This window comes from Saccostrea cucullata, unplaced genomic scaffold (assembly GCF_032062105.1).
Source record: "Saccostrea cucullata isolate Sc308-1 unplaced genomic scaffold, CSIRO_AGI_Scuc_v1 ctg7797, whole genome shotgun sequence".
NCBI classification, from domain to species: Eukaryota; Metazoa; Mollusca; class Bivalvia; order Ostreida; family Ostreidae; genus Saccostrea; species Saccostrea cuccullata.
Genome location: NW_026927478.1, coordinates 1 through 13,680, shown reverse-complemented (window position 1 = coordinate 13,680; position 13,680 = coordinate 1). Strand labels below are relative to the sequence as shown.

General features: G+C 32.2%; 1 protein-coding gene across 1 annotated transcript; it reads right to left on the bottom strand.

The window, feature by feature from the left end:
* Positions 1-1,174: 1,174 nt before the first annotated feature.
* On the bottom strand, positions 1,175-2,416 carry LOC134274600 (uncharacterized). Its single transcript, XM_062756877.1, has one exon. The coding sequence runs from the start codon at positions 2,414-2,416 to the stop codon at positions 1,175-1,177; it is 1,242 nt and encodes a 413-aa protein (XP_062612861.1).
* Between the last annotated feature and the right edge of the window lie 11,264 nt (positions 2,417-13,680).

The following is a 13,680-nucleotide window of genomic DNA, read 5'->3' as shown; positions in this document are numbered from 1 at the left end:
ATAAGTAATTGAATTCATCATTTTCATTAATTTTCCCAACGTAGGTCAACAGCTGTGATTTCTGCTCATAAATAGTCCATTGTCTTTGAACATTCTTGCTGCAGATATACGGCAAGTATCCCATATTACAAATGAATGAAAAAGACTGAATTTTCATAACCTTTATATAATATATTTTTCTCCAAGTTCAAAAATAAGTTTGTTAGTGTTTAGAGGTTCCTTAAATAATGTTATTTAGTAAATAATAAAAGAGAAAAGAAGGCATAACCATTTATTTAAAGAATAGCTCTCTGATTATGAAGATGGAAAGTTTTATCTTAAAGTTATTTATTTCATTTAAGAGTGATGATGTTTTTATTTTTAATTTCTGTGTATTAATTTGACTTAATTCCCAGCTATAAATGTTTTAATTGCCTGTATGAAAAAATCTGCAAGGAACATGAAGACAGTAAACGTGAACAAAAGAAGATGAGATGTACAATGCCCCTTAAGCAGCTTTATCATAAAGTTTTAACTTTTTAGGGGTCATTTTTGACGTTTTTCGGTTTTGAAAAATAAGTAAAACACTGTATGCATGTAGTTGATTGTAAATTGTCGGAATAACTTTTGGCAGACGTGCATGTAAGATTGCCAGAAACAAAAACGTATACATCGTATATATCGTATATATATATATATATATATATATATATATATATATATATATATATATATATATATATATATATATATATATATATATATATATATATATATAATTATATCCAAAAGAAATAAAATAAATATCTCAGTGTCCGGTAATCAATATTAAAATAAAATAAAAAGGCAACACTTGTTAAAACGTAAGCGCTTTCATTGTTTTCTTCAGACGTTTTAAACAATTTAAAATTTAAACTTGTGACGTAATAACGTTACCTGGTGGTAACGTCAAGAACAATACAATGACGTCACAATACTGAAAGAAGAAACTTTTACATGAGTTAAAAGAAAATAAGCATATTGTTTGTATGCAAATGTCAGTGTTTTACAAAAATATAAAAATGTCTAAAGTGAACTATTTAGTGATGGTTTTAACAGTTTTATAAAGTATTTCTCCTTTTCTCGTCTTTGCACCACATTGTCTGTATAAAGTTGGTAAAATGGAAAAACTGAAAATTGTCCCCGGCCACAAATATCAAAGATGTCCGCTTACATTTATTTTACGGTATTCAGGTTGGTTAATGTGCTGTCTGTGTATGCGGATACGTGTACGTAGTGTGGTTCCAGTTTCCCCAATATAGAATTGTCCACATCCTGCACATGTAATACAATAAATAACGTTTTTTGACTCGCATGTCATGTCTGCCTTTACGGTAAAGTCTTTATTCCCGAAATTAAAGGTACTTCCAGTTTTCATGTAATTGCAGGTTCCACAACGGAGATCGGAACACTTCTTCACTGAATATAAATGTTGCTGATGGAATGAGGATTTGCATAATATCCTTCGTAGATTCCTTGGTTGTCGTTTGCTGTTGATAAACTTATACTTTTCTAATACTTTGGCCATTTCCTCATCGGTTTTAAGAACATTGTTTAGTTGACGAACGGTTGAAGTAATATTCTTGTTTCTCGGATTGTGAGTAGTGACCAAAGGTAATATCTTTAAATCTGAAGTTTGGCTTCTGGTTGGATTTATAAGGTATTCTCTGTTCAGTTTTATTGCCTCTTTGATTCCATCTTCAATGATACCCATAGGATAATACTGTTGAAGGAGAAACGTCTTTAATTCACTAAGACGTTTATCTCTTATTTCTTTGTCACTAACTATAGTGCAGATTCGTCTTGCTAAGTTATAAGGAATTGAGCGTTTTGTATGGCTTGGATGGCAGGAACTAAAGTGAAGGTATTGATGGGTATCTGTTGGTTTGTAGTAAATATCAGTCGATAAATGCTCCTCGTGTTTCGTTATTAGGATATCTAAAAATGGAATGCTCTGAGAACTTTTGTCCATTGTAAATTTTATGTCTGGATCCAGATCGTTCATCATATTTACGAAAGCTTCTAAGTTAGCATCACTGTCGTTCCAAATGATAAAACAGTCATCCAGGTATCTTTTCCAATTACTTTTTATATTTCCTGTTGTCTGTTCATCAAAATGTTGTTTTGTTTTTTCGTACATGATTTCCTCCAGGTATCCTAGGGTGAGGGTGGCATAAGTTGGAGCCATTTTTGTCCCCATGGCAGTTCCTTTACGTTGTTCATAATGTTTATCGTCAAATGCGAATGTATTATTTTTCAAAACTATATCACTGGCCTCTAGGATAAACTGTTTGCTAAAACGGCAATGAATTTTATGTGGATATTTATCGATCCAGTATTCAAGTGCCTTGAGACCAAGAGAGGTGGTAATATTCGTGTAAAGATTTGTAACATCCATAGTAATTAGTTTTGAATTATGATCAACCTTGTCTGGTAAATGTCTCAAAAAGTCTAGATCGTCGCGAACATAACTCTTTACTTCTGAGCATAAAGATTTTAGCAGTATATCAATTAGGTGGCTAAGTCTTTGTGTTGGAGCCTTTGGACCTCATACAATAGGTCTAAACGTAAGATCATTTGGGTCTAGACAGGTAACGTATGCAGCGTTTTGAGTTCTGATTGCTTCCTTTATTGTTTTTGATTTGTGAATCTTTGAAAGTCCATAAAAAGCACTTTCGCTGAAATCAAAATCAGTTAAGAAATCCTTTTCCTTTTTAGTTAAAGAGGATGTTGTATTATGGTTTTTAAGTAGTCGTTTAATTTTCTTCATAGTCTTCTTATCACTGCTCTCGGAAATCTCGCTGTAAAATTCCGTGTTGTTTAACATTTGCAGTACATTTGTTTCGTAATATTCTGTGTTCATAATAACTACTGCTCCTCCCTGCATACAAACAATATGCTTATTTTCTTTTAACTCATGTAAAAGTTTCTTCTTTCAGTGTTGTGACGTCATTGTATTGTTTTTGACGTTACCACCAGGTAACGTTATTACGTCACAAGTTTAAATTTTAAATTGTTTAAAACGTCTGAAGAAAACAATGAAAGCGCATACGTTTTAACAAGTGTTGCCTTTTTATTTTATTTTAATATATATATATATATATATATATATATATATATATATATATATATATATATATATATATATATATATATATATATATATTTAAATTGCAAAAGAAAAAATGAATTAAACACAAACATCTAAAAATTAAAAAAAAATCATTTATTATTTGGAATGATTTTGTGGTGAAGATTATCTGATAAAGGAATAAATTCTTAGAAACATAGTCATATGGAATATAACAAGTAGAAAAGAGATTAATGAAACTTATAAAGATAACCAAAGTACTAATATTTTGTACGCATATAGTATACATGTAATATGAATCACACATTAATTATTTTTTTTCTGGAAAAGTTTTCTCATGGTGTCATTAAGGTGTTTGACGTCAGTGGGCGAGGACTATTGACATTGGGATGGGAGTCCTCGTGTAATTTAAATCTATGTCTGCATTTTTAAAGTCTAAATCTACAATTTTATTTTACAATGAAATGGAAATATAAGGATTCACTAGCCCGTTATGCATAAATTATCCCATGTTTCCCACTATTGTTGATGACACTGGCATACTATACTAACTTGACAGTGATTCCTTAATTCAATATTTTCATAGATTCTTTATTTTATAGTGCCATTGTGACCTCCTATATTACATTTTGATCTGTCACTTATTTTGGGTATTCCATATTAAAACATGACCTTAGACATAATGATGATATAAAAGGTGGCGGTATCTTTTTGTGAGACCATTGCTCACAGTACCTCTAGGTTTTTTTATATTCATAATAATTATGAAATATGTTCAACGTATTTTTCAATGTAATTTTCTTTTCAAATCCTATGTACAAATTTTTAAAGTGCCATTTATGTGCAAATGTGCGAAATAATAAGTGCCATTCATGTGCCAACGTGCGAAATAAACAGCTAACTCACAACAAATGCTTGACAAAATATCGGCTTATGACTTTTAAAGTGCTAACGTAAATGACACGGTGCAGATTTAAACTGTATAAGCTTCTGATGACAGTTCCACTTTTCTGGGAAAAGTCACATTGACCCACTTGTGACATGTTCGTATTTTATTTAGCTTCATATCTTCATTTTTTATTATAATACAGGTAGAGGAAAAGGAGTAATAAATCCTTATAACCAACAGTCCAGTCATGTAAAATCTTGCTTAGGATTCTTCATGCTAATTGCTTGTCAAAAGAAATTATATTTGAAACACGAATGTACACACTAAAAGTATAGTATCTTCTTATAAAATATATTATTATTTTTCTTTATTGTTCAAACTTTCTGATTGGCTCAAACGGAATCACTTGATCAAGCATAAAAAGTGTTACAGACAGGGTGTTTCTATTTTTAAAAGTTTCTAAAATTGGAAACGTTCTTCTGTGAAGCAACAATAGTGCTGACGTCACAATAGTCTTTATAGACTGGATGTTTCTAAAAACAGCTACTGCAGCTGGTTTTCATTACTGTGACGTCATAATGCAATGACAAAACAATGTGTTGTATGAGAAGGTACTGAGTATTATAAAAAAGGATTTTAAGACATTTCTTATTAACTGATAAAAAAAAAATAAAACAATTGAAGCATTTTGATTTGGTACAATCCCTAGATATATATCCCTTAGAGAAAGCATATCGACCTCGCACTTCGTGCTCGGTCGATATGCTTTCTCTAAGGGATATATATATCGAGGGATTGACCTCATCAAAAGGCTATAATTGTATTATTTATTCTTTGTATGATATTATAAATAATTGTATTTATTGATATTATGTCTTCCGATCTATCAACAGATCGAGGTTTTATAATGATTAATATGTTTTATAGTCATCATCACATGTTTTGTATTCATGTAGAAAAAAAATCCACAATTTCTAAATAGACGATTTACAGACTTGCCCTACATGTATATCCGTTTGCTCTGCTCTTATTTTGTATATTGTTTAATGGACGTTGAGATTGAATACTGTTCGTTATCTCCATATCCTTCTTTTAACCACCGAACATGTATCTCTGCTGGTGGACAGTTTGTCCCCGAGGATACTTGTCGTTCGGTACTTATTCATACATGAGTACACAGAATAACGAAATGATACTGGCAGGCGTGTCGCCCAGTATAAAAAGGCGTCACTCCTTTGAGTCTATAAGGGACACAGACTCAAGGAGTTCATTCGGTGCCCCTCGGATTATCCTCAGGGATATTAAACATATGTCATATGTACAGTCTTCAGATTCCCAGTTTTGGTATAAAACCAATACATCATATACCAAATTGAAAGAGTGTAAAGTTTCTATTACAGATATATTGGATAATTCCTTTTCCGATCCAATTTCTTCGGTTTCAAAATGTTCTGTGCGAAACGGTAAAACCTGTGACATTTTGATAACTGACACTTCTTTCACCAGTAATCTTACTGGACAGAGCTTCTATACCAAAACTTGGGAAAATCTGAACTGCAAATCTTCTAATGTTGTCTATGGAATAGAATGTAATATGTGTGGACTTATTTATGTCGGTGAAACCAAGAGATCGCTTAACAAAAGAATATCAGGTCATCGATTTCAAATAAATCATGGTGGTCAGCAGCTTTTATATAAACATTTTAATTCACCTGATCATTCTATTTTATCAATAAAAGTTAGAGTTCTCGAAAAGATTTATCACCACACAAATAGTCCGTCGTTGAGTACACATTTCCGTAGACAACGAGAAGAATTTTGGATTAGGAAACTAGGGACAGCCTTTCCCTATGGATGTAATGACAATGTCGATAGTATTGGAAATCTTTCAAGCCCGCAGTGTAATAATGTAAATGTGATGGGACTTTTTAACAATACTCAGAGACGTAAGCGTAGTCATGGACATCGTTCGTACAATAAACCTGCAATACACGACGTCTCTTTTGATTCATTACTACCTTATGTAAATCAACAGTTAGGTCTACATCATATTCGAACAAAACTTTACTCGGTCCCTTTGAAGCTTTTAAAAAGTCTTCTTGAAAAGGCCAAGGAACACCCAATTTTAGATTCCTCGTCACCTGAATATAGGCTTGGATCTGTGATTATGGATATTGCATATCATAGGCTTTTTAAACCCGCACGTTTCACGGAAGAAAATGAAGCTAAAATAATCCGTCGTTTTCTTAAACTTCAATAATGCCAATAAAGGAATTGACGCGGTTAATATAAGTAATATTCTTAATCACAAAAGGGTCCAGTCTTGTATTCCACCATATTTCAAGTTAAAGTCTACACCTTGTATTTCCTACAAATATACATTGACCATTGCTTCCAAACTTTTCAATGACAAAAACACTTTACATGGACTGGATATCGACTATCTGAAAAATAATCCCCCTTCGTGTTCATGTCCTTCTTCGCCCTATTACTGTAGCCCTACTGGACACATTATTACAGATGACGTAAAAAAAGTTCGTAATGAGGACCTTAGATCACTTATTTTAAAAGGTCCTAAATATAGGGAGCCCCGAACCGTCACTGGCGTCGGAATTTCATAAATATTATGGATTCTGTTGAAAATTACGCCAGACGATGGGCCAGATACGAAAAAGAAGATGTTAAAAACCTTGTCAGGATGGATTAAATGTATCAGATCCATGATGAAGTCACGTATTAAAAGATTGAGGGGCAAGATGAAACCCATCTATCCTTCTGTGTTCAATAAACCAGAAGTGAAAAAAGAATTAGATAGATTACACGATCAGTACGTACTGGAACCTGCCGACAAAGCAGGTAGCAACATTGTCTTCGTTTGTAAGGCTCATTATATAAAATGCATTCTAGAAGAACTTGGATTTAATTCTACAAGTGGTAATCCTACCTATACTCATACTTCTCTTTCTAAGGAAGAAATTCTTCAAAATCACCTGTCAGTTTTGAATACTTTTAATATTCCACAGAGCCAAAATGAATTTGAACTACCTTATATATATTGGATTCCGAAACTTCATAAGAATCCTTACAAACAAAGGTACATTACAGGTTCCAGTAATTGTTCAACCAAGCCTCTTTCGTTACTTCTCACTAAAATATTGACAGTGGTGAAGGAAAAACTTCAAGAGTACTGTGCAACTATATATTCAAGAAGTGGTGTAAATCAGATGTGGATACTTAAAAATTCTAAAGAACTTTTGGACAATTTGAAATCACAAGACTTTACAAAAATCAACAGCTTAAAAACTTACGACTTTTCAACTTTATACACAACAATTCCCCACGACAAATTAAAATCCAGGCTTTTTGATATCAATGACAGCTGCTTCTTCAACAAAAATGGAACTCGTAAATTTACTTACCTCGTCATTGGTCATTTGCAAAATTATTTTGTTAAAACAGATTCTGATTGCACACATAAGTACTCTGAAGTTGACATCAAGAAGATGCTTGAGTTTCTGATTGATAATATCTATGTGGTTTTTGGAGACCAGGTATTCCAACAATCTATTGGAATTCCCATGGGTACAAATTTCGTAAATTCTATGATCGATACAATGACCTTGTCAGCAAATACAATTTATCATTGAGTCAAATGCTGACTGACGTTTTTCATACCAATTGTTAGTCCATTATTTATACACTGAATTGACGAAGGATTTTTTCCGTTATTTCCTGATCATGACAACGAGCACACGGCGGGTGTGACCGGTCGGCAGGAAATGCTCACTCCTCCATGGCACCTGATCCCACCCCTGATGTTTCGGAGGTCCGTGTTTGCTCTGCTCTTATTTTGTATATTGTTTAATGGACGTTGACAGTGAATACTGTTCGTTATCTCCATATCCTTCTCTTAATATGGTGTTGAGGTGTTCTTTTTAACAGAAAGTTAACAAATTACTGACTTTATAAAAGAGAATGGACAAAGATAACCACACTCAATACAACTCTGACACGATGGTGAACGTACTATCCCAAAATGCGTCTCAAGTATTAAGCAGCATTCTTTTTGGCATTCTTGAAGATAATAGAAATGTCGATCAAATATTAAAATTTTTAGATCTTTACGGTACGTTAACGTAATGGGTTTGGAATTTTCCACAGTAGTGTCGCCTTACTTACGCATCTTGCCATTGTGTGCAACACTTTTGATGTGGAATATTTTTGCAAAGGAAAGCTTATTGGCATTGCTCAAAGGTTCCAGATTTTAGTTATGTGCGTTGACGTCCTGTTCACCATGTTTATGGGCATCCGCGATGGACTTTTAGATTATATGGACATGAATTATGGATTCCTGGAATACAAGATTTGTAGACCTATGATTATTTTCAATGCTAGAAGTAATACATACAACATCTGTTAATCTCAAATGCCTGGCGACTTTAACTCAAGCTCTCTGATTCCCATTTCCTATAAATATTAAATTTTATTTCAGTAGATTTAAGATATTACTTTGTGCTTGGTATATTATTCATGATATTGTTTGTAGCTTACAGTTTATAATTCTGAGAAGCATTAATTTAGTACCTGTTAGAGTTGTACAGGAATATTCTTCTGGACAGCCTTTTAAAATTATTAAATTGATGCGTGTAAAGCTGAATTTTTACGGTTCGAAACATGGGATTTCATTGTTAATATACAATTTCTCGGCTTTTTAAGTAAAGTGTTTTACTTTAATTTTCTTTGCATTGCTATTAATAGTGGCAGTACTTTTGCACTTTATATTGTTATGAATAAACAGATAAAAGTACTAGCCATACTAATGATATGCCAAAAAACAAGTAAAGTCAAGTATTTGCGTCTACTTAATGTCAATTTCCTAATAGGGATTTCGTTTCTGCAAGAGGTTGCAATTGTTTTTTTAAGGATATCCGATCCTCAGCCAGGAAGGATAACTCCAAAAACTGATATTTAATTTGAAATGCATCAAAATGAAGCTTGAAAATGAAATTTTTTCATGCAACAATTTTTATTCTATTCATCTTTATAAGATTCAAGGTTTTTGGAAGTCTTAGAAAAGGTCTTATAAAAGTTGACATTTGTTGCCTATAAAAGGGGAAAAATTAATACAGTTTTAGAGAAATAAATTTTCTTTTATCCAGCCTTAGATACCAATGCTTATTTAGAATAATATGAAATAAGAAGTGTTTTGTGGTGTCTTGCAATAATAGCAAAAGCCTTTTACACTATGTATAATATTATAGAATACATGACGGAAATAGAAGACAACAAATACCAAATAAATATAAAAATCATGACAATTTCTCTGAATGCCTGGATATCTATCGTTTTTTAACCTAAAATATATTTGTTGATCAATTTGCAAATAGAAAATGTATTGCTGATATTCCAATTCGCTTTTTTCTGCAAAAATGTTTGAGATTTGACAATTTTCCCTATATAATATGATTAACTTTAATATTTAACTCTAAAGAAATCTGTGGATAAATTTACATTAGTTTGTGGATTCAGAGATACTTTTATGAGCATTTTTAATCACTTAACTGCTAATTTTATAAACCTGAGGATTGGACTACCTTAAGAATTTATCTTTTCATATCGTTGGAGCATGTGGATATAACGCTTTCTTATTCTTCAATAATTCTTACGTATGTGAACGTTTACTTTATATTTGCATTGAGCAAACCAGTCGAATTTTTTTTTATGTAACTCAAAGTAAATCTTTCAGAGTTCAACTGTCAAAATATTTCGGTTCATCACGATAGCTTCTTTCTTTACAGTCTTATTCCTACAAACGACTGCTAGTAAAAAAAGATGTAGTCAATCGAATTGTTCAAAGATTTGATCAGTCGTTTTATTTTTAGCATTGTTTAATACGTATGTATGGATTTGTTTTTTTAGATCACCAGAGTGGAAGGCACAAGTGAGCTTTTCTGATAACATTTTGTCCGGCGTCCGTCTGTCTGTAACCTTTTGGCATGTTCGACTGCTTCTCAAGAACAACTGGGCTTATTTCCACCAAACTTGCGACAAAGTATCCTTGGGTGAATGGGGTAGATTCAAGTTTGTTTAAAAAAGGTTACACCCTTTTCATAGGGGAGATAATTAAAAATTAGTGAAAAATTATTGACATCTTTCAAAAATCTTCTTCTTAAAAACCATTGAGCCAGGAAAGATGAAACTTATATGGAAACATACTACAGGTAGTGCAGATTCAAGATTCAAGATGACTCCGGGGTACGGCCAGGGCCATAATGGACGATCAAAATTTAACATAGGAATTCATTGGAAAAATCTTTTTCTCAAGAACCACACAGTCATGAAAATTGAAACTCATGAAGAAGCATCCTCTGGTAGTGAAGATTTAAGTTTGTTCAATCCATGACCCCCGGGGGTAGAGTGGGGTCACAATGGACGATGAAAGTTTTACATAGGAATGGATACTTCGGAAATTCTTTTTAAAACATCACAAAGCCATGATTGGTCATATCTTTATGGAAACATCCTCACGTATTGTTGATTCAAGTTTGTTCAAGTCATGACCGGTGAAGTAGGGGTGGGTAGGGTGGGCCACACTTGGGATCAAAGTTTTCCTTTCTAGAGACAGAAAAATCATGTTTAATCATATTGGTATTGAAACATCCTCAAGTAGTACAAAGTCATACTGGTTAAATGAGGGCCCCGGGGGTTGGACTGGGTCACAATGTCTGCTCAAAACAGCAAACTCATTTGTTATACATCTAGTGATATGCATGCATCACCAGGTAGTTTATCATTCAAGCCCCTCCCCTGTAAACTTTTCAATACTGAAGTGCCTTTGCTTTTTTCCCTAGCTAATGTGCTCAAGTGAGCGATGTGTTCCATTTGTCTATTGTCTTTTACAATAAGGTATAGTTTTTTTGTCATACATATTGTATAAAACGCTTTGATTATAATCGATTGTATTGATATTTAAATTAAAAAAAAATCTTTCAATTGGTTTATATGTGAGTGAATAAACATTTCGTGAATATGGCGTTATGAACAGTTATCACTTTGCTGGAATATTCTATGACACGCGTTAGCACAGAAAATATGTCTGTAGAGAAGCTGTTATTCAACTCAGTATACTGTATAAAATTTGACTGACAAGAAAGGCCCACATTCTCCAAATTAATAAACCTACTCCTTTTCGGGGACGTGTTTAAGCTTCCAGCAGAAAACTTAAATTGACAAAGTTAAAAAAAATACGAGAATGTAAAAAAAATTGAAAGAATATCCAAATTCAGGGTTTCTTTGTGTCTCTTTGGAATCTTTGCCGACTACAGAATGAAATATAGGAAGAAATTTACAGGTGTATATGTTTTGTCCGAAAAGTGAAAAAAAAAATGAAATGACAATTAACAGATTGTTGATAGATGATTATATTTGAACACGAATACCCGACTAGAAAAATTCTGAAACTGCTTAGTTTCACAAGAAAAGGATATACAGTGTATTCTAAATCCATAAATCTTCTTTATAAACGACAATCATATTTGTCAAGAAACAAGCAGAGAGATGGACTATCAATGGAGAGTCTTTTTATGCCGTAACGAAGATTTGGGGGTACATTGTATATAAATTTTGCCCTGTCCGTCCGCCTTTCTGATTGTTTGTCCGCAAAATCATTAACCCAAGCCATAACTTTTGAGTGGCTAGGGCTATATCTGTCATATTTCACAAGTGTATTTCTTGTGACAAGAACCTCTCTTAGGGTACCACTAAATTCGACCTCGTGACCTTGGAGTTTGACCCACTTTTACCAAAAAAAAATTCCGATCTTTTACTTTGATCGTATTTTATATAGTCGGTGCTATGACATTCATACTTCATATATCTATTTACTGTGACTAAACCGTTTATTGGGTATAAAATACATGTATTGAAATTAGTGTTTGACCTACTCTTAAAAAATAATCTACATATATAAACCATATCTTTTGAACCGTAAGAACTAGGGCTTTCATATATAACAAGTGTATTCCTTTTGACAAGACCTTTCTTGAATACCAATAATTTTGACCTTTATCATGGTGTTTGATATGCATAAGAAATTTTAATCCCTGCTTTAAGCTGCCATACGGCGGCATCAGTGATTCACAAACATATATTTTTTTAATTTCAAAAATCAAAATAAAGTTCTTTCGATAGATTTTTTGAGTGGTTTCCCAATAATCTTATCGAAGAACAGAAGGAAATGTTTCTTCTCAAATTACCGGTATATACTAAATTCCAAAGACTTTCTAAACATATAGGAATAAAAAAAAGCCAAACATTGCAAAAGGTGAACTCTGAAAAAGAAAGATATATCTGTGATACAATATTACATTTCAAAGCCTTTTTGAATGTTTCCTAAGATCCGAGCATTTTCAATCTGTTTTCGATCAATTCATTATACTTCTCTTTATGTTTACACAGGCAAAAAATGACTCACATAATTAGTATATATTTAAAATGAATTTTGTTTGAAAAAATCATGAAAAAAAAAGAAAAAAAAAAGAAAAGTGAAATTTATATGAAAACTTCAAGCAATGTTGACATATTTTATAAGAATTTACAAAAAGACCATATAGCAAAAATATAGTGGAAAGAGAAATTCACATGTTGTAAGTTGTAATAAAAGTTATGTGAATATCATATTGATTTTTTCACATGATACTCGCATGAACAAAATATTTTTTTTTTTTTTTTCATGATTCCTAAATAATTTGTAAATAAAAATTTAATCAATTGAATATTTTATAAGCCACTTTTCTGTGTATATTGAATTTACTTATGATTAGCTTCTTACGAAATACAGACATGGGTCCTACATATCATCCTTTGGCCTTTTTTCATGAAGACTAAAGTTTCTCAAGGATCTAAGAAAAAAGAAAATAGCGTACTAAACATCCATATTTAAATTATTCAATTATAATTATCCTACATGTTTTGACTTACTGTATAACCCATGATTACAATTACATTATTTACAAACTTAAGATTAATTAAGACGATTTAACCAGCAAGGGATTTTAGGACTTCTATACACATATAGTCTAACCAGATCAAACATATGGAAGAAAAAGGGGACTTATTACGTTCCAAAAAAATTAATTTAACAAATATATATCAAAAGATATTTCTTCTTAACGACCCTGCATATGAGTAAAAATTTTACGCATAAGGTACCATATAAACTCATTTAAAAATGTATAAACACCACCACAGAGATGTCCATGACGCTAGCTTTGAATCGCACTGATTAAATCTTGAAAAGGAAGTATATTCCTCTTTTATTTATATGTTTTCTCACACGAAGAACATTTTTAAGTTAGGTTTGTGTTTGTAATCATCTATGGGGATTGTTGAGCTAAATTCAAGAATTTTCTTTCTGTTTTGTTTTGCCTATTTTGCTTATGGTATCGCGGATACCTATGGAATCTGTAAAGATCTTTAGTAAGTTTATTTCATTTCAAATATTGCAGATATGTACGGAAGCGTATTTTAGATAACAAGTACTTTCTTTTTAAAAATTCGTAAATTCCTTCTTTAAAATTGGTTCTTTAAACTTTAATCTTGGCTTGGAAATTTTACCGTCTTATTGGAAATTTTAGCGAGACGCAAATTTAGCGATTTGTCCTGAAAATTTGGTAATTCATTT

Bases quoted from the DNA above. Each gene is read 5' to 3' on its own strand.
- LOC134274600 (XM_062756877.1), bottom strand. From the start codon at position 2,416: ATGGATGTTACAAATCTTTACACGAATATTACCACCTCTCTTGGTCTC.